Source organism: Hylobates moloch, unplaced genomic scaffold (assembly GCF_009828535.3).
Source record: "Hylobates moloch isolate HMO894 unplaced genomic scaffold, HMol_V3 SCAFFOLD_12, whole genome shotgun sequence".
In the NCBI taxonomy this organism is placed as follows: domain Eukaryota; kingdom Metazoa; phylum Chordata; class Mammalia; order Primates; family Hylobatidae; genus Hylobates; species Hylobates moloch.
Window position 1 is genome coordinate 58,050,255 of NW_026652287.1, and position 20,418 is coordinate 58,070,672.

Consider the following 20,418-nt stretch of genomic DNA (forward strand, 5'->3'; position numbering starts at 1 on the left):
AGTCTGGCCAACATGGCGAAACCCAGTCTCTACTAAAAAATACACAAATTAGCCAGGCGTGGTGGCAGGCTCCTGTAATCTTGGGTACTTGGAAGGCTGAGGCAAGAGAATCATTTGAACCAAGGAGGCAGAGGTTGCAGTGAGCTGAGATCACACCACTGCACTCCAGCCTGGGCAACAGAGCAAGACTCTGTCTCAAAAAAAAAAAAAAAAAAAAAAAAAAAAAAAAAAAAAGCTGCGTGCTTTTAAATCCAGCAATTTCACTTTGAGGAATGAATCCTAAAGACTATATACCAGAATTCAATAAAGAGAATATTAACACAGTATTACTGTAATACTTCAGCATTACAGTAGTAAAAATCCACAAATGGAATTCACACCAGGCACATGGTTAGGCACAGTGGAATATTATGCAGCCATTACAAATATTTACAAGGAATTTTAAATTACATCAAAAATATTATTTAACATTCATTGATACAGGTGTTCAAAGGGGTATATAGGATAAGAAGGCAAGTACGTTAGAAATATACATACACAGGCCGGGTGCAGTGGCTCACGCCTGTAATCCCAGCACTTGGGAGGCTGAGGCGGGCAGATCACGAGGTCAGGAGATTGAGACCATCCTGGCTAACATGGTGAAAACCCGTCTCTACTAAAAATAAAAAAATAAAAATAAAAAAAATTAGCCGGGCATGGTGGTGGGTGACTGTAATAGAAGCTACTTGGGAGGCTGAGGCAGGAGAATGGCTTGAACCCGGGAGGCAGAGCTTGCAGTGAACCAAGATCGCGCTACTGCACTCCAGCCTGGGCGACAGTGCAAGACTCCATCTCAAAAAAAAAAAAAAAAAAAAAAAAAAGAGGAAAAGAAAAAATATATATATACATACATAGCATTAAAACAATTGCAGGAAAGACACCAAATCTGTTACTAGCAGTTTTCTGGGTGGTGAAACTTGTAGTTTTTATTTCATTATACTTTTCCGGGTTTTTCTAGGTTTTCAGCAAGAAATACTGACAAAAGGAAATGAACAGTTTTCAGAGACTTACTTTAAAACAGAGTTAAAGGAATACACATGAAATTGGTAACAGTGGCTGCCTCTGGGGTCGGCATGGGAGAAGGCCTTCCCTTACGGCTTGCACCCTCCCGTACCTTTTAAATTTTGTACCAGGCAGGTATTACTTATTGAAAAATAAATAAATTTCTACAAAGAAGATACACATATATAAATACTAAAACCACAGGTGCTGAGAAGCAGCACTTGATTTCCTGGGGGAAATCAAGAAAAGTGCTTTCAGCTCCTGGGGGAGATGAGACTCCAGGTTCAGGCTGCCCTTTTAGGCCCAAAGCCTCTAAGTCACCCCAGGACCCAGCTAGTCCCAGCGTCTTCACTCAGCAAGGCCTGCTCCATCAGACACGAAACTGGTCAGGAGTTGGACCATCTCCTCCCTGGGCACTTTTCCCTGCGGTAGGGGTGGGCAGGCTGTGGGAGGGGCTGCAGTGGACACTGGGCCTCTGAGCTGGGACCACCTGTGTCCCCTGGGCCTGACACAGACCAGGACCTGATGCACGAGTAAGAATGAGTGGGGCCCAATCGCCTAACAAAGGGAACTCAATTTCAGCCCCGATTGTTCCAGAAGGATTTGCTGTAAGCAACCGGAGAAGTTGGCATTTGTTCAATGTGGAAAAAGTGTCCCCCAACTTTGAAGCACTGAACCAAACATCTTTGTTGAGGTTTCATTCTCATGATCATATCTGCAAATCAATGTGTTTTCCTTCACACTAAAAACGGGCAACTTTAATGCCCACTAAAGCTATACAAAATTGGGAGGGGGCATGCTCTGATTTTCCCTTTTTAGTTCCAGGGACTGTATGAAGGACTTATTTGCAGGAAGAGCAGGAATGATCAGTTCAACAAGAAAAGCCACACTCAGTTTTCACAGACAACCCCTCCTTCCCACCCCTGCCCTGTCCCCCATCAACTGAAGTGGCACATAAATGATTAAAGTGGCTTCATTAACTCCAGGAGTGTGGCCTGTGCTAGGGCAACTGATTCGTGCTAGACGAGGCCAGCGGAAGAGCAATCGCTCTGCAAGAGAAAGGCTCGGCCCTTCCTTAATCACCATGGGTTATAATTCACCCTGACGTCCTTACACACATGGAGGTGCCAGGATACTGAGCTTTCCTCTAAGCGGGGCCTCAGCAGAAGTGCCTCCCTCTGAGCCTCCAGGGGCTGAGAGGAGAGCCCCAAGTCCCTGCCCTGCCCCAGGACCTGGGGACCAAGGAATAACATTTTTTGTAGAGATGGCGGTCTCACTATATTGCCCAGGCTAGTTTCTAACTCTTGGCCTCAATCGATCCTCCCACTTTGGCCTCCAAAAGTGCTGGGATTACCAGCATGAGCCACCTCGCCTGACCTACTCTTGCATTCTTTAAAGCCACAGATCTGGTACCTTCCCTCTTGTTCCATTTGTAAGACTTTGAATGTTAGAGGTATTTTACACGTAATATGTGGGAAAATGGCTTTTTAGAAAAACATTTATTGTAATCAATCACATTCAAGTTGTAGTTCTGAAAGCAAAGTGAAAACACACAGTACAGCTATGCCTCAGTATCCATGGGGGATGGGTTCCAGGACTGCAACCTCAACTCTCAGACAGCAACATCTAAGGATGCTCAAGTCCCTGATGGGCAATGGCACAGCGTTTGCATATAACCTATGCACACTTTCCTGTATAATTTAAATCATCTCTAGATTTCTTATAATACCAAATACACTATAAATGCTATGTAAATATGCTACACCATATTGTTTAGGGAATAATGGCAAGAAAAAAAGGTCTGTACGTGTTCAGTACAGACGCAATTTTTTTTTTTCAAATATTTTCTATCCAAGGCTGGTTGGATCTAAATGTGCAGCCCACAGTTACAGAGAGCTGACTGTGCTGGGGAAATCTTTAGGGTAGAAACATTTCTTAGAGTTGGTTTATATCACACCACTTCAGAAAGAGCAATACAGGCATACCTCATTCTACTATGCTTTGTGGATACTGTTTTTTTTTTTAAATTGAAGGTTTGTAGCAGCCTGGCGTCAGGCAAGTCTATTTGGCACCACTTTCCAACAGCATGTGCTCACTTTGCGCTTCTGTGTCAGCATTTTGAACAATAAATGTTTTTAAATTAAGGTTTGTACATTTTTTAGACGTAATGCTATTGCACATTTAACGGACTGCAATATGCAGTAAACATGACTTTTAGATGCGCTGGGAAACTAAAACAATGTGCTTCCTTGCTTTATCGTGATGTTGGCTTTACCGAGGTGGTCTGGAACTGAACCCACAATATCTCTGAGATATGCCTGTACTTTTTACTAAAAATATTTCATTTGAGAAGTAAACCTCAAGAACTACCATGACTTTTCAGATAGGAAGAGCAAGGCCCTGGCAGGGTGAGTCTAGGTGTGCAGCCTAGTGGGGGCCAGGGTCAAGTCCACTCGGTATTTGAGGCTTCACTAAGCAGGCCGCCCGTCCCCTCCATGGGGCCATTCGGCAGTCCCTGGGTAGGGGAGGGCTGCACGAGGAGGTAAACATGATTCCAGCATGGGCTGCTCCAAGGCCCTGAGACCCCAGGGCCTGCAGGGGGGTGGGATCCAGTTCTGCAGCAGGTGCTCGGAAGAGGAGTCATCTCCCAAGATGAGAAGGCCCCGGGGGGAGGATGAAGTGTGGTCAGACTGTCGGCTGAGCATGATCACTTCCCCAGACCCACGTGGGCGAGGACTCAGCAGACGCCTCCGAAGCCTGTGGCAGGCAGGCCTTTACTCTTCACCGGGTGGCCAGTCAGAGGGCTGTCATGGCATGCCAGTGCACATGCCACCAACACATGCTGCTTCATCAGTAATATCCGGAACGTGACACTGCACGGCGGTGGCCTCTCCAGCAGGACGTTGCCAGTAATACACTGATGATGTGGAGATTCCCCAGGGGCATCCATTGGGCTTCTCCCAACTCCCAAGCCACCTCTTCAGAGTCACAGAGTCATCTAAAGGGGCCCCCCACCTCCCCAGAGGCGCGGCCTAGTCATCATACTGGATCTCGGCCCGCAGCTCCTTGGTGATGTAGTTCACCAGCATGGCCAGCAGCTTTTGCTGCAGGGCCTTGCTGCCCATGACCAGCGCGGTCAGCTGCACGGCGTCCATCCACTCCAGGTGCCTGATGATGGCTGCAGCTTCGTTAAAGAGCCTCTGTTGCTCGGCAGGGGGCAGCTCCATTAGGATCTGAGGAACCGGCTTAAACTGTCCACTTGTCATCCAGGCACCTAATAGCCCCCCGACAGCCCCCCCTAGAAAACAAGGAACCGTTCAATTAGTGGGTCTTATTCATAAGCGATGGCCTTACTTAAGTTCCCACTGAGTGCACACCACCATCACCATGAGCAGGCACATTCACGAGCAGGCCGCAGCGGGCTCAGCCGGTGCCATGCCTGCTCCGCCAGCCAGTGTGGAAGGCAAAGGTTTATGCAGCCTTCTGTCCATTTGCCTCAGATAATTGACACCCAACATGCATTCCCTCAGCTCCACATTTAAGGATGCAAAATGAAGCCTGCCTGCCCCATCTCCCACCTCAGTGCTGGGCCCATGAAGATCTTCTTCACGGGCTGACGGAGGTTTCTGGGCTTACTGTAAAAATCCCTCTCTAATCACAAAGGAGAAGGCTGAGAAACAAACGCATTTTCTTTTTTTCTTTTCTTTTTTTTTTTTTTTTTTGATGGAGTCTCACTCTGTTGCCCAGGCTGGAGTGCAATGGCATGATCTCGGCTCACCACAACCTCTGCCTCCCGGGTTCAAGCGATTCTCCCACCTCAGCCTCCCAAGTAGCTGGGATTACAGGCGCATGCCACCACACCTGGCTAATTTTTGTATTTTTGTAGAAACAGGGTTTCACCATGTTGGCCAGGCTGGTCTTGAACTCCTGACCTCAGGTGACCCGCCTACCTCGGCCCCGCAAAGTGCTGGGATTATAGGCATGAGCCACCGCAACCGGCCACAAATGCATTTTCAAGAGAAACCATCTCAGGCTGGGTGTGGTGGCTCATGCCTGTAATATCAGCACTTTGGGAAGCCAAGGCAGGTGGATCACCTGAGGTCAGGAGTTCGACACCAGCCGGGCCGACGTGGTGAAACACCATCTCTACTAAAAATGCAAAAATTAGCTAGGCTTGGGGGCACATGCCTGTAAGCCCAGATACTTGGAAGCTGAGGCAGGAGAATCACTTGAACCCGGGAGGGGGAGGTTGCAGTGAGCTGAGATCACACCACTGCACTCCAGCCTGGGTGACACAGCAAGACTCTGTCTCCAAAAAAGAAACCATCTCAGTGGTGAGACTGAATTTCCTCCACCAGGCAGCTGATATGCTCCTTGCCCCTGAACTTACAAAATCTTCAGTGAGCCCATGTGGTTAAAGGACCTGGGGACAGATAAGGAGGCTCTTTCCTCTTGAAGCAGTGCTTTTCATAGAACCCCTCCAAGTTGTACAATCGATAAATAACAAACTGGCCGGGTGAGATGGCTCACGCCTGTAATCCCAGCACTTTGAGAGGCCGAGGTGGGCGAATCACGAGGTCAGGAGTTGGAGACTAGCCTGGCCAACGTGGTGAAACCCTGTCTCTACTAAAAATACAAAAAATTAGCCAGGCATAGTGGCGGGTGCCTGTAATCCCAGCTACTGGCTGAGGCAGGAGAATCATTTGAACCTGGGAGGCAGAAGTTGCAGTGAGCCAAGATTATGCCACTGCACTCCAGCCCAGGCAACAGAGACTCCATCTCGAAAAAATAAAAATAAATATCAAATCTAAGGTAGTTTACTGTTTCTCCTTCTGCCACCCTAAAAGGGCAGAAACATTATTTTTAAATGTAAACTAATCGCCAAGGCTATGTCATGCTATTCTGGGACTTAAAGACCTTGTATCCACGGAAAGTTCTAACTGAAGAGGCCACGTGCAGAATATGGTGCAGAGGAAGGGAAGGTGCCCTAGGGAAGGGGCCCAAAGTCAAGTGCCTCCAAGAGCCAGGGAGGAACTAAGAAGAGTGAAGGGGCGGTTGGGCCTTACCCGGCCTCTCCCCTGCTGAGGTTGGATGGGTGGCAGGCTCTGACTTCATCCCAGTCTATAGTCTGGGCCAACCAAGCCTTGAATCGCATGGACCTTCTGAGGCCCAGGACACAGAAGAGCTGGACAGCTTGGTTCCTATTACGTGGCAGTGGCTACTTCACGCCAGTTCATTGCTACCACAAAAAATGCCAGATTTGTAGCTTTAGAACATCTCACGATTTTTAAATATCACCAATCAGATATTTAAAGATGAAGCCCACTAGACTTAGTGACTCACTTTCAACAGACAGAGTATGGAAAGGGAAACAGAAACTTGCAGTGGAAAAACCCAGCAAACACGCCCTTAACCAAGTGTTCAAGGTCAACATCATTGACGTCATGTGAATATCACATACCCCCAGAATTGATGCAAGACAAGGGAGAGGGGCACGTCACCTCCCAGGCATGCCTCCCAAAGACTCCTAACTCCAGTCCCATCCTAAACACATCTGGCAAATTCAAACTGAGAGATGTTCTACGAAATACCTGCCCAGTACTCCTCAAAACTATCAAGGTTGTGAACAAGGAAAGTCTGAGAAAGTGTTAAAGGCCAGAGGAGACTAAGAAAGCAGGCGATTCAATGCAATGCGGTGTCTTAGACTGGATCCTGAAACCAAAAAAAAAAAAAAAGGCCATTAATGCAGAAACTGCTGAAACCCAAATCAAGTCTGGAGAATGGTTAATAGTAACGTATTCGTTGGTGTTGGTTTCTTAGGTTTTTCTTTTTTTTTCCTTAGACAGAATCTCACTCTGTTGCCCAGGTTGGAGTGCAGTGGTGTGATCATACCTCACTGCAGCCTCAAACTCCTAGGCTCAAGCAATCCTCCCACCTTGGCCTCCCAAGTAGCTGGGATTACAGGCATGAACCACCATGCCTGGCTAATTTTTTTTTTTATTTTTCATAGAGACGGGGTCTCATTATGTTGCCCAGTCTGGTCTCGAACTGCTGGGCTCAAACAATCTTTCAGCCTCAACCTCCCAAAGTGCTGAGACTACAGAGGCATGGGCCACTGCACCCAGCCCATTTTAGTTTTCACAAGCATACAGTAATACATGTGAACGCTAGGAGAACCAAAACTGGATGGAGGATATACAGGAATACTTTGTACTATCTTCGCGACTTCTCTGTAAACCTAATATTATCGCGAAATGAAAAGTTTCTTTCAAAAATGCAACCCAGGCCAGAGAGAACCCACTGGCAGGCTGGACTCAGACAACAGGCAGCAAAACCAGTGCTTGCTTCTTCTGGAAGCCAAGCACCGAGGCCCCTGGAGCAGATACCACCCCAGGTACTGAGCTGGGGCCAGCCCCATATCCCAGAGTCTGAATGCCACACACAGACAGGGTTCACCTCCTCTGCAAAAGAAAGGCACATTCTGGGGAGGGAAAACCAGCTAATTTACAAGTTTTACTGAACTTTTCCCCATGACACCAGTGAAATGCTCCGAGTCGACAAGAGTTGCACTCATGTGCACTAAACCTTTATGAGAACATCAATATTTGATTTAGAGTAGCACTTAATGCAAAAAGTCACCAGGAATATCGACCAGCAAATTACTGGCTCTTTGGAGAGGAGATAATTCCTTTGTTTTCAGGGTAAAATGATGCTCCCGCCCATGACCAGGGACTGGAAGTAGTGAATCCCCCAGGCTCTCTTAGTGGACATCCTGTTCTCCACCAGCTTTTACTCAATCTGAATAAAATATGTGCTCCCAAAATAGCATCTGGGCGCAGCTATATGATAAAATGATCCCCAAAGCCTTCCCCTGAGCACTGAGATGGAGGTGGGGGCACAGATGCAGAATGTCATCGAGGAAGAAGGAAACAGCCTTGTCTCCCCCATCTCCGGTTCCTTCCGGGATGGCAAGATGCTGAAGTCAGGCCTCACTAATTCATAGAGTTTGGAAAGGAAAATATGGAAAGGGAAGGTCTGGGGCCACCCGCACATTTATTTTTCTCCTCAGCGTGAGCCTCAGCTTAACGAAATGTCCTTGAATGTCAATCCCACTACAGAAGGGAAGAACAGAGCAGGAACCCGGCCAGTGAGCTGGGGAACGGAAGCCAACCGCAGCAGAAAAGCGCTTTTCTCTCTCGCCTGTGAGCATGGAGACTGCATGCCACACAGAAAGGATCTCCACCAGACGGTAAGCTCTCCAAGCCCCATGTACCCATCTCAGGCTGGCCAGCACAGAGCAGGCATGTGGCAAGTATCTGCCACACCCGATACGACAAATGCAGTCATCATAAGAATCCCTGTTAAACTGTGGCAGGTCCCTGCAGCCACCTAGAGGGAGGCCTCGCCTGGCCCCTGCCTAGCTCAGGTCTGAAGAACGGTCAGCTCTCTGACTCCATCTATGGTTTGGGCCACAGCCCCAGGCCAGGTAGACCTTCTGAGGCTCAGAACACAGGAATTCTTCCTTCACCAAGCCAAAGAAAGTAACTTCATCCTAGCTCCAAGGAACAGTGGAAAAATTAGCCAAACTTTCATTCATTGCCTGAAATTGATTCTCAAATAGAAGCAGGCGGTAAATGGCCAGGCACGGTGGCTCATGCCTGTAATCCTAGCACTTTGGGAGGCCCAGGTGGGTGGATCGCTTGTGGTCAGGAGTTTGAGACCAGCCTGGCCAAAAGGACAAAACCCTGTCTGTACTAAAAATACAAAAATTAGCCGGGTGTGGTGGCACGCACCTGTAGTCCCAGCTACTCAGGAGGCTGAGGCAGGAGAATCACTTGAACCCACGAGAGAGAGGTTGCGGTGAGCCGAGATCATGCCACTGCACTCCAGTCTGGGCAACAGAGTGAGGCTCCGTCTCAAAAAGGAAAGAAAAAAAGCAGGTGGTAAATGAGGTGGGCAGGCCCTCTAGGGGTGAAAGGCAGTTCTTTTGGTGGTCTCTTTCAGAACGAGGGAGCTCTCTGAGTGAGCTGGCTCACATGAAATGGCCACACCGCATGTGCTGAGAAGGTGCATGGCCCCTCCCAGCCTCCTCCCTGGTCTCCCTTCTGCAGGGACCTCGAAGTTATGATCAGGGTGAAGGAGGCCACCATAGGACCCAGGACATCCTGGTATCTTCAGAGGCCTGTTGCTCCAATACTTATTCTGGGATCCCAGCACTGGGGGAAAGGTGCCTCCAGGCCCAAATGACACAGATGCCATTTACAAGAGTGCCCCACACTTCTGAGACATTCACACAGAAGCTTGCATTTCCAATGGGACAAATTATATCTGCAAAGATCATTTCCCAGAGGCAACCTTAACTCCACCAACTCCTCCCACGAAATGCATGGCATCACTTGTACAAGTTCATTTCTCCCTGTGTTTCTTTTCTTTCTTCTTTTTCCTTTTTTTTTTTTCTTTGAGACAGAGTCTCGTTCTGTCACCCAGGCTGGAGTGCAATGGCATGATCTTGGCTCACTGCAATCTTTGCCTCCCGGGTTTAAGCGATTCTCCTGCCTCAGCCTCCCGAGTAGCTGGGATTACAGACACCCAGACACCCGCCACCACGCCCAGCTATTTTTTGTATTTTTATAGTAGGGACAGGGTTTAACCATGTTGGCCAGGCTAGTCTCAAACTCCTGACCTCAGGTGATCCACCCGCCTCGGCCTCTCAAAGTGCTGGGATTACAGGCATGAGCCACTGCACCTGGGCTTCTCCCTGTGTTTCAATGGCCCTTTTATGACATCCCGAGGCTGGCTATCTCTGTGAGACACCTGCACTTACCAACGGCGAGTCCCGGTGGGCCGCCCACCAAACCCCCGACGAAGGCCACGGCCCCTGTGACCAGGGCACCCTTCCCAGAGTGCTTGACAGCCGCCTTCATCTTCCTCTCCCCAGAAAGGGAGCACAGCAGCTTCATGATGTCCTCCACCATGATGGTCATCGTGGCGGGCCTTCAAGGGAGAAGTTCAGAGGGACAGTTTTAATGAGCGTAAGAGTATTTCCTTCCCAATGCCACTCTAGTCCCTAAAGTTTTAAGGAAGGGTCCCCCTTTTCAGGAAAGCACAGCAGCTCTAAGCGCCTGTATGACAGAAAGCATCCAGACGGTGGAAAGTTCCCACAGATAGGGCAGGCAGCAGTTAGTGAGTAAGCAAATAGCAGCAGCTGAGTGGATGAAAGGTCTTCTTTGCCCTCTGATTAACTTCTGACTTATGACAGATTAAGGAGCAACCTGGCCACATGTTCTGCTGATTCATCACGAGGGAGGTGGTCTGACCCTTCTGGCATCAGTGGCCTTTGCACTGGCCCAGGGAATGCCCTGCACACAAAGCCCAGCAGAGACCAGGAAGTCCCGGCATGAGGCATCTGAGCTGAGGCCAAGCCAGAGCTGGGGAAGGGACAGGACCCTGTGACCACACGGGCACTGACCTACGGTGGGCCCTGAGCAGAGGGTCAGATACCTCCCTTCTAAGACGGAGACAGTCCCTACAGGCTGGACTCTCAGACAGTGCCAGCAGGATGGGCAGGAAGTGCCTGGCACAAGTCTGGAAACCTGCAGGCTTCCGACCCAGGATGGCTCTGAATGAACACTGTTACTAACACACACACTGGGCTGCCTTAAGCAACTGTTCTTAAAAGTCAACACAGTTGTACCCATGGGACACTAAAAGCAGGGACAAGATAAAGCAGGGAGACAAAGCAACTGGAGAAAAAATACATGAAATCATTTCCAGGCTTTGCAATATATATGGATAGACAGACGGACGGGCGAGCGGACCTTTAGCATAATGACCTTTAGCACAATCCTCCAGGGTAGGGAAAATGTGCGCCACGCTGGAGCCAAGGCAGGGAGGGACGGGCTCTGGAGAGTCCAAAGGCTGAGAAAATCAAAGGGGCCACGAGGTGGGGGGTCTCCTCAGAGCTCTGGCTGAGCCCAAGGCTCCAGCAGTACTTCCTTCTCACCAGCACTTCCCATTTCATTCTAGGTGGAAATATTGAAACAGGTGCTACAGCAATTCGACTGAGGAAGTTATGGATAGATTCTATTGCTTATTATCTTTTTTTTTTTTTTGAGATGGGGTCTTGCTTTGTTGCCCATGCTGGAGTGCAGGGGCACGATCACAACTCACTGCAGCCTTGACCTCCTGGGCTCAAGCGATCCTCCCCCCTCAGCCTCCTGAGTAGATGGGACTACAGGTGTGCAATCACCACGCCCAGCTAATTTTATTTTATTTTTATTTTTATTTTTAGTAGAGATGACTACTATGTTGCCCAGGCTGGTCTTGAACTCCTGGGCTCAAGAGATCCTCCTACCTTAGCCTCTCAAAGTGTTAGGATTACAGGCGTGAGCCACTACATTTGGCCTTAATATCTTTGGGTTATATGTTATATGAGGTTTTTTTGTTTTGTTTGTTGTTGTTTGTTTTTAAGAGACAGCGTCTCTTGTTGCCCAAGCTGGTGTGCAGTGGTGCCATCATGGCTCACTGCAGCCTTGAACTCCTGGGCTACAGTGATCCTCCCACCTCAGTCTCCTGAGTAGCTGGGGCTAAAGGCATGCAACACTACGCTCACCTAATTTTTTGTTTTCATAGAGACAGGGTCTCGCAATGTTGCCCAGCCTGGTCTTGACTTCCTGAGCTCAAGCAATCTTCCTGCCTCCCAGAGTCCTGCGATTACAGGTGTGGGCCACCGTACCCAGATATGTGTGTTTTCTGACCCAAGGATGATCCAGAAGCAGAAGTCCCTACTGTAAAATTGCTCTCCCAATCCTGGGATATAATTTTGAGCCCAGAGAACAAACCCACAAATCTATGAGAGGACCACAAAGTCAGGTTCTCAGAACTTCTCTGCAGTCCCAGGAGAGCATCCTGCGCTCCTGCCCCTGTAAATTTCCCTTCTTTTTCCCCGTTGGTACACATTAGACCTGTGATTCTCCACAAGTGCACGGGAATCACTGAAAACCTTGTCAGATACAGCCAGTATGGGAGGGTAAGATTCTGCATTTCCAACAAGCCTCCAAAGTGCTCCTCTGATCTCACTTTGGGCAGCAAGACCCCAAGAGGGCAAAACGCAGGACTCTGATATTCGTTACTCAGTCTTCAAATTCAGAAATTGCAAACAAGCACCCCTAGATATGTCTTTTTGGCCTTGTAAGCCCTGCTCATATAAGGGACTGGAGGAGCACTCAGGCCTGTGGGTCCCTGCTGTGGCTACCCTGTGCCCTGGGTCTCCCAAAACCTGGTCTCCTGGTTTCCAGGCCCTGCCCAGCTCCTTTGCTTGCTGACAGGTTGAATGCCTCCTCCTTCTCCCCAGAAGAGAATCCCCTTCCACTATTCCAGTGGTCAAGATTTGTTTACATACAAATGTCTAAACAATAAAATGGCATTATAACAGTGTCAGGACTGAATAGGCAGAAGCCACCCGGAAATGGGGAGACGGAGGGCAGAAACTGATTTATCCAGTCACCATGGTCCTGAAAAGCTATCACACAAACAAAATGACATAGATAGCTAGATAGAGATATATAGGGAGGTGTTTTTTTGTTTTTGTTTTTTTGAGACAGAGTCTGCTCCGTCACCTAGGCTGGAGTGTAGTGGTGCGATGTCGGCTCACTGCAGCCTCCGCCTCCCATGTTCAAGCGATTCTCCTGCCTCAACCTCCCGAAGAGCTGGGACTACAGACATGCACCACCACACCTGGCTAATTTTTGTATTTTTAGTAGAGATGGGGTTTCACCATGTTGGCCAGGCTGGTCTTGAACTCCTGGCCTCAGGTGATCTGCCTGCCTTGGCCTCTCAAAGTGCTAGGATTACAGGCGTGAGCCACCACGTCCAGCACAAAATGAGACATATTTCAAGTACATATTAAGGTAACCAAAGGAAATAATTTTACAGTAAAATCTTACAAAAAGCTCAAAATCCTGGTGTAAAATATCTAATCACCTTTGAGCTCAATTCTGGTTTATATCCAGCTTTTCATCTGTCAATTATGTTGGAAAAAGAGAGGCACTGCCCAGGTCTCGGGAGGGCCCCTTTGGAGGCTGCAAGGAACCTCCCTTTCCCAGGGCGTGAAGACCCTGAGCCCGGCCATGCTTGGTCTGCAAGGCTGGCTTCCAGGCCAGTGCCCAGACACCACTCCCAAAACAGGTTTTCTGCAGTTTTGGGTCTGCACTCTCAAAACAGTTTCTGCACAGCAAGAAAATGCACGTAGAAGTGGAAAGAAGGAAGGCAGGAAACATACATAACCACTTTAGCTCTACTGGCTACCCCCCAAAAAAAACCTAGCTTCCGACCTGCTCCAAATGACTTTAAGTGAAAATCTACAGAGGCTGAAGAGATGTCCTTGCAAAAATGCTACTTCCAACTCTACCTGCTCCAGCCAGGCCGGCATCAATGTGAGAGGAGAGAGAGAAATCAATTAGGTAAATAGTTAGGGCAAGGGTCCTTGGCAGAATTCCCTTCTAACAAAAAGCAGCCTAAGAGGTTGTTTCCCTTTCAGGAAACACAGGTAAGGAAGGCAAGCTCTAACACAGAAAGGGGTCCCCTGTGTGACATACAGACATATGGTGGGCCCCAGTAAGCACAGTCCTCTCCCTTCTTAGAAATACTCAAGACACGGCCGGGCGCGGTGGCTGACGCTTGTAATCCCAGCACTTTGGGAGGCCGAGGTGGGCAGATCACGAGGTCAAGAGATCGAGACTATCCTGGCCAACATGGTGAAAACCCATCCCTACTAAAAAAATACAAAAATTAGCCAGGTGTCGTGGTGCTCACCTGTAATCCCAGCTACTTGGGAGGCTGAGGCAGGAGAACCACTTGAACCTGGGAGGCGGAGGTTGCAGTGAGCTGAGATCATGCCACTGCACTCCAGCCTGGCGGCAGAGTGGGACTCTGTCTAAAAAGAAAAAAGAAATACTCAGACACAGAGGCTTGCGTGGCACTGATAAGAAGAGCTACCCTGGATCAGGCATGTCTACCTTGGAGTGTTCTAACCCCCACCCCCCAACCTTTTTTACACATGCAGAGTAGGAAGAAATAAGCAACATGGAATAGTAACTCAGGCTAAGAAGCCCACATGGGCACTAGAAAGGATGGGGCAGGGGACTCAGAAATTCGTACCTTATGTAAATGAAGCACCCCTCCCACCAGCTTTTCTATAAAAACCCTTGCATTTCACTGTAAAATGGCAACCCATCTTTCTGGGACCCCTCTCTGATCCAGAGAGCTTTCTTTCTTTTGCTTATTAAACTTCTGCTCTAACCTACCCTCTGGAGTGTCTGCATCCTTGATTTCCTTGGCCATGAGACCAAGAACTTCGGTTACATCTCAGACAATGAGGCAGGTTTCACTGAGACACAAGCCCAAGGTTCTGCAGAATGGGAGGGCCAGCAGCTATCACTGCGTGTGTGAGGGCAGCCAGAGGAAGTCACTGTGTTTTAATAGTCCCACACCACGGGTAGAGATGTTGTGGCTGACTCCATCCAAGGTTTAATTTCTTTGCAGTAATCATTTCAGAAGTTAGAGCATTAACAGGCTCTTGTTGGGGAAGAAAGGTTAGTAACTCCATCTCCTGAGCTCTTGCTAAAAAGCTCAGCTTCCTGAATTCTCCAGGCTCACCAGATTGAGAGGGAAGCCCACCCTGCTCCTTCTCCCACCGCAAGGCTGCCTTTGTCTGTAAATGACAGGGAAGTGGGTGAGGAGGGAGGATGGGGACAGACCTCAGGGGGTAGGAGTGTGTTTCCCTCCCCCTCCACTGTATCACACCTATTTCACACTCAGATTTATCCACATACCAAGCCCTGGTCACAGGAAGCCCATCTGCCAGCCACAAGGAAGGCAAATGCCAACTCGAAGCCCCGGTTTCTTGCAGGCGCCCGGGCTGCTCTGAGAGGTACAGAGAGATGGAGACAAGCCCATCTCACAGAGAGCAGCCTAGCTTTCTGAGTTTGGACCAGATTGTAAGAGATAAGGGAGAGGAAGGCTTTAGCTATCTAAAGCTATGAAGAGAGCTATCTGACCGCCAAGTACCCTGTTCTTTAACAAAAAATTAGGTCTGGCTCTTGTCAACATTAACCTCCCACCTCTCCATACCCCAGCGCAAAGGCAGTAGGTGGATCCCACCAGCAAACATTTTTGGATTAGCTCATAGTTGTTTTTTTAAAACAAATTAGTTGCCAATATTTAAAAATCAGATTTTGCATGCACCTCAGATTTCTGATTTCTCCTGAAAAATCAGAAGACCAGATCACATTGGACCTGCCATTCTGTGTAGCAATGGAGGCCAGGGCTGAGCAGGGGCCGTCCCCTGCCCACCCCCATACAGCAGGGCCCTGCCCTCTCTACCCCAGCCCCTCCTGGCAGCATGCACCTTACCTATCTACTTGATCAATAAACAGATCACTTCAAAGCTTCTCAAAGTATCTCTCTTTCTTTTTTTCTTTCTTTCCTTCCTTCCTTCCTTCCTTCCTTCTTCCTTCCTTCCTTCCTTTTCTCTTTCTCTTTCTCTTTCGTTCTTTTCTTTCCCTCTCCCCTTCCTTCCTGCTTTTTTTGTTGTTGTCTTTGTTGTTTTTTCCAGAAATGCAGTCTCCCTATGTTGCCTAGGCTGGTCGGGAACTGGCCTCAAGCAATTCCTCCACCTCGGCCTCACCGGTAGCTGGAACTACAGGTGCTATTCCAAGATGGTGAAACCCCATCTCTACTAAAAAATACAAAAATTGGTCGGGGTGGCTCACGTCTGTAATCCCAGCACTGTAGAAGGCCGAGGCAGGTGGATCACAAGGTCAGGAGTCTGAGACTAGCCTGGCCAATATGGTGAAACTCCGTCTCTACAAAAAAAAAAAAAATTAGCCAGGCTTGGTGGTGTTGCCTGTAATCCCAGCTACTAGGGAGGCTGAGGCAAGGGAATTGCTTGAACGAGGGAGGTCGAGGTTGCAGTGAGCCGAGATCGCGCCATTGCACTCCAGCCTGGACAACAGAGCAAGACTGTCTAAAAAAAAAAAAAAAAAAAATCAACAAACTACCTGTCACCCCCAAAACTAATCTCACCTCCTAAATCATTAACGACCCTTCCTGACCAAATCTAAACTAGCGCCCAGATCTTCCCATATGGCTCAGCTAGCTCCGCTGCCCCACAGGTGTCCTGTCAGGATCCGCTTCACTTTTATAATACCCAGCACCCCACCCCAGCCCCGCCCCGCCCCTGCCCCACAGCCACCCCCACTCTACCCCACCCCTATCCATCACATTCCGCACCGCACCCCCGCCAAACCCACATCCCCCACCCCACCCACCACCCACCCAACCTCACCCACTCCCACCACGTCCACCACCCACACCCCACCCCCACCCACCACACCCATGCCTACGCCACTCCTGGGTGACAGCCAGCCAGGGCCCGGGACTCTAGTCCCAGCTCTGCTGCTTACTTGTGTGACTTCAGCCTCTCCGTGCCTCAGTTTCTCCATAGGGACAATGACTACACTAACAGTGTCCACCCCGGCACCGGGAGGGCCGGGCTCCTGGCAGGGCGGGGACCCCCTCCCCAAGGCGCTCCAAGCCTGCTCTTGGGGTGCCCCCTCCCCTTGCGGGGCGCGGCCTGGGAGGCGCCCCGCCCCGGCTCCGGGCGCACCTTTACCTGGGGTAGCGGAGGCCTGCGGGGCGCGCTCTGCGGTCAGAGGTGGCTGCAGCCCGGGCCTGGCTGGCCCCCGGCTCCCCGCCCAGCTCCCCGGCCCTAGCCCTAGCCCCAGCCCCAGCCCCAGCCCTGCGGAGGGTCGCGCAGGCCTTGGTGGCGGCCCCTGCGCTGGCTCCGCCCTCCCTCCCGCCTTCCGGCTGCGCTGGGCCTTCCGGGAAGCCAGCGCCCGGCCAGCTCCTGGCTCCGAGCTGCGCCCGGCCTTGGGGGGACCCGGGGGTCGCTGCTGGGCACCCCCTCCCCGGTCCTGGCCCACCCCGCCGCTGACACCGGGGCCCTGGCTTGGGTTGCGGGTGGCGCACCGAGACGAGGCGCCTGGAGAGGAGTCCCGGGGACCGCAAGGACGCGCTCCCCAGCCCTGCCCTTCTCCCTGGAGCACGCACGATCACATCCGGGCCCCGCGCACCTGTCTCCAGGACCGCGGGGACCTCCCGGAGACCTCCCTCCCTTTGGCCTGGAGGACCCCTCCCTCCCCGCAGTCTGGGCGCGGAAGAGAGCACAGGGGCATCTGGAGGTCAAGGGTGCTGCGTCAGTATTTGGTGAATGTGTGGGCCGGAGCCAGATTTCCGCTGTTCCAGAGCCTGCTCTGGAGCCTCTGGTTCTGGGGGTTGCAAAAGGAGAAGCAGGCTGGGCGGGACCCGTAATCCCAGCTGCCAGTGAGGCTGAAGAGGGAGGATTGCTTGAGCCCAGCAGTTCGAGCGTGGGCAACACAGTAACACACCCCATCTCTACAAATAATAATGAAAATTAGGCCGGGTGGCTGAGTCATACCTGTGACCTACAGCATTTTGGGAGGCTGAAGCAGGAGGATTGCTTGAGCCCAGGAGTTCAAGGCTGCAGTGAACCATGATCGCACCCCTGCACTTCAGCCTGGGTGACAGAGTGAGACCGTTTCTTAAAAAAAAAAAAAAAGGAAAACCACTGGCTTTGCTCGTAGGATTCTTGGGTGGGGGCCAAAGCTGAGGCTAGGCAGCCTCTTAGGTGCAAAGGGCACGAAGCTGGGGTTGCAGAACTCCCCAGGAATACTACTGTATTGAGGCCTGAGGAAAGCTGTCCCCACTCTTGTCATGCAAGGTCTGGCCTTGAACCATCTCAAATCCAAAAGTGGCTTCTGGGGGGCTCTCTATAGAGAATTAATCCTAACAGGAACCCTGCAAAGCAGGCATGGTTGTCATTGTTATATTACAGATGGGAAGCTCTAAACACAGGCTGCTCTGCCCAAGGCCACCCTGGTTAGAAAGTTTCAGGGCCCAGACTCCAGCCAGGGTCCCGGTAGCTCAAAGCCTCCGCCTGTGACCAGCACTCTGCCTGCTTTCCAGGGTGCTATGGGCACCCAGAGGACGGACCCTTTTCCATTCTTAAAAGAATGAAACAAAGGCTCTTAATACAAGCTTCCCCAGGCCTTGGCTGGGATAAAACAACCCCATTTATTGCTGAATCGGAGCTTTTGCTTGAGTTTGGGTGACTTTCAAGAGGGAAAGTGAACTAGGCCAGGGGAACTGAGCTTGCTGCCTTCCTGGGGCCTGAGTGCGGCGCTCCCGTTTCTCTGCGGGCAGCTCCCTCTGGCGGCACATTGCAGAACTGGCCTGCAGACTCCTCCCCCAGAGATGGTGGGGAGAGGACCTGTGTAGGGAAAGATGCTGGGAGTGAAAGAAGCTTCAAGGTCCAGGCCCTCCAGAGAAGGCAAGCATGTAAGAAGTTCATGCAGCCGAGCGCGGTGGCTCACACCTGTAATCCCAGCACTGTGGGAGGCCGAGGCGGGCAGATCACCTGAGGCCAGGACTTTGAGACCAGCCTGGGCAACATGGTGAAACCCCATCTCCACTAAACATGGAAAAATGAGCCAGACATGGTGGTGCATGCCTGTAGTCCCAGCTACTTAGGAGGCTGAGGCAGGAGAATCGCTTGGACCCTGGAGATGGAGGTTGCAGTGAGCCGAGATCGCTCCATTGCATGCAAATCTGCAACCCATCAGCCTCCTGGGCCTCATTGTGATACGAATGCAGGCATAACATGACCACATACTCTGAACCCCAGAGATGGAGCACACGGTGCCTCACGCTCCTAAAGGCCGGTGGGGCCTCCTGCGCAGTGAGCAAGGCGTGCAGTGGGGTCTCTGTGATGGCGCGGAAATGGCACTGGCCCAGCACACAGCGATGCTTTATGCTGCTTACAGTGACCTAGGGAAAGTTCTTCCACGTCCCCGTGCCTCAGTTTCCTCATCTGGGAAATGGCAACAAGAGTAGTGCTTATCCTATAGGGTTGTTCTGAACATAAAAGGAGATAACATATATGGATCTAGATTATTCTTGTTTACATTACAGAATGTGAAAATGAACGGCTTCTCCAAAGTTCCAAATATGAGCCTCATGGGCCCAAGGTAGTGGGAAATCCAGTTCTACCCCCACCTTGACAAAACACTCTCTTGCTGATGGGCCCAACGATGCCCTAGGGTGCTAGGTGGTGTTCACAGGGCCAGCCAGAGTCAAAACTCAGACGGGGCCCCTGAGGCCAGCGTTCTATGCCCTCACTTTCTCCCAAGGCTAAGTGCACCAGCTCCTAAAACTTCCATGGCTCCTTCAGGCCAAAGCCACCCACCCAGACCAGGGCTGGATGATCCGCCATGTGGGCCACACCCAAAAACCCTGTAGCTTCTTTTGTTGTTCCTTTTTGTTGTTGTTTTGAGACAGGAGTCTCCTCTGTTGCCTAGGCTGGAGTACAGTGGTGTAATCTCGGCTCACTGCAACCCCCACCTCCCGAGTTCAAGCAATTCTCACGCCTTTGTCACCCAAGTAGCTGAGATTACAGGTGTGCACCACCATGCCTGGTTAATTTTTGTATTTTTAGTAGAGACAGGGTTTCACCATGTTGGTAAGTCTGGTCTTGAACTCCTGACTTCAGGTGATCTGCCCACCTTAGCCTCCCAAAGTGCTGGGATTACAGACGTGAGCCACTGCGCCCAGCCCAAACTTCTCTCTTCTGATAGTCATATTGGATTAAGAGCCCTCCCTAATAACTTCATTTTAACTTGATTACACTGCAAAGACCCTATTTCCAAATAAGGTCACATTCCCAGTGATGGGGTTAGGACTTCAACACATCTTTGTACAATTCAACCCTTAATACCAGGTGTCTTCATCTGTTTTCTACTGCTATAACAGAATGCCACTGACTAATTTATAAAGAGAAGATATTTATTTGGCTCATAGTTCTGGAGGCTGGAAATTCCAAGATCTAGGGGCCACATCTGGTGAGGGCCTTCTTGCTACATGATAAGATGGCAGAAGTTATCACATAAAGAGGGAGCATGAGAGAGGGAAGAGGGCCACCCTTATCCCTTTATCAAGAGCTCACTCCTGTGATCACAGCATTAATCCACTCATGACCTCATCAGGTCATGACCTCATGAGGCAAAGCCCTCATGACCTCATCAGTGCTGAAAGGTTCTCCTAGCAATTTGGGAGGCCAAGGCCAGCAAATCACCTGAGGTCAGGAGTTTGAGACCAGCCAGGCCAACATGGCAAAACCCCATCTCTATTAAAAAGAAAAAAATTAGCCGGGCATGGAGGCACATGCCTGTAATCCCACCTACTCGAGAGGCTGAGGCAGGAGAATCTCTTGAACTCGGAAGGCAGAGGTTGCAGTGAGCC

General features: G+C 50.3%; 1 protein-coding gene across 8 annotated transcripts; it reads right to left on the minus strand.

Moving 5' to 3' along the window:
- Positions 1 to 938: 938 nt before the first annotated feature.
- Positions 939 to 17,123, minus strand: CUNH19orf12 (chromosome unknown C19orf12 homolog). 8 transcript variants are annotated; one of them, XM_032170327.2, is made up of 4 exons: positions 15,454 to 15,554; positions 14,346 to 14,449; positions 9,866 to 10,035; positions 939 to 4,339 (listed from the first exon to the last, which is right to left on the minus strand). In XM_032170327.2, the coding sequence occupies exons 3-4, from the start codon at positions 10,023 to 10,025 to the stop codon at positions 4,074 to 4,076; spliced, it is 426 nt and encodes a 141-aa protein (XP_032026218.1). In that variant the 5' UTR covers positions 10,026 to 10,035; positions 14,346 to 14,449; positions 15,454 to 15,554; the 3' UTR covers positions 939 to 4,073. The 8 variants fall into 8 exon arrangements, with proteins under 8 accessions (XP_032026218.1, XP_032026221.1, XP_032026214.1 ...); XM_032170330.1 differs by lacking the exons at positions 14,346 to 14,449; positions 15,454 to 15,554 and adding an exon at positions 17,071 to 17,123; XM_032170323.2 differs by lacking the exons at positions 14,346 to 14,449; positions 15,454 to 15,554 and adding an exon at positions 16,715 to 16,866.
- Positions 17,124 to 20,418: the final 3,295 nt, after the last annotated feature.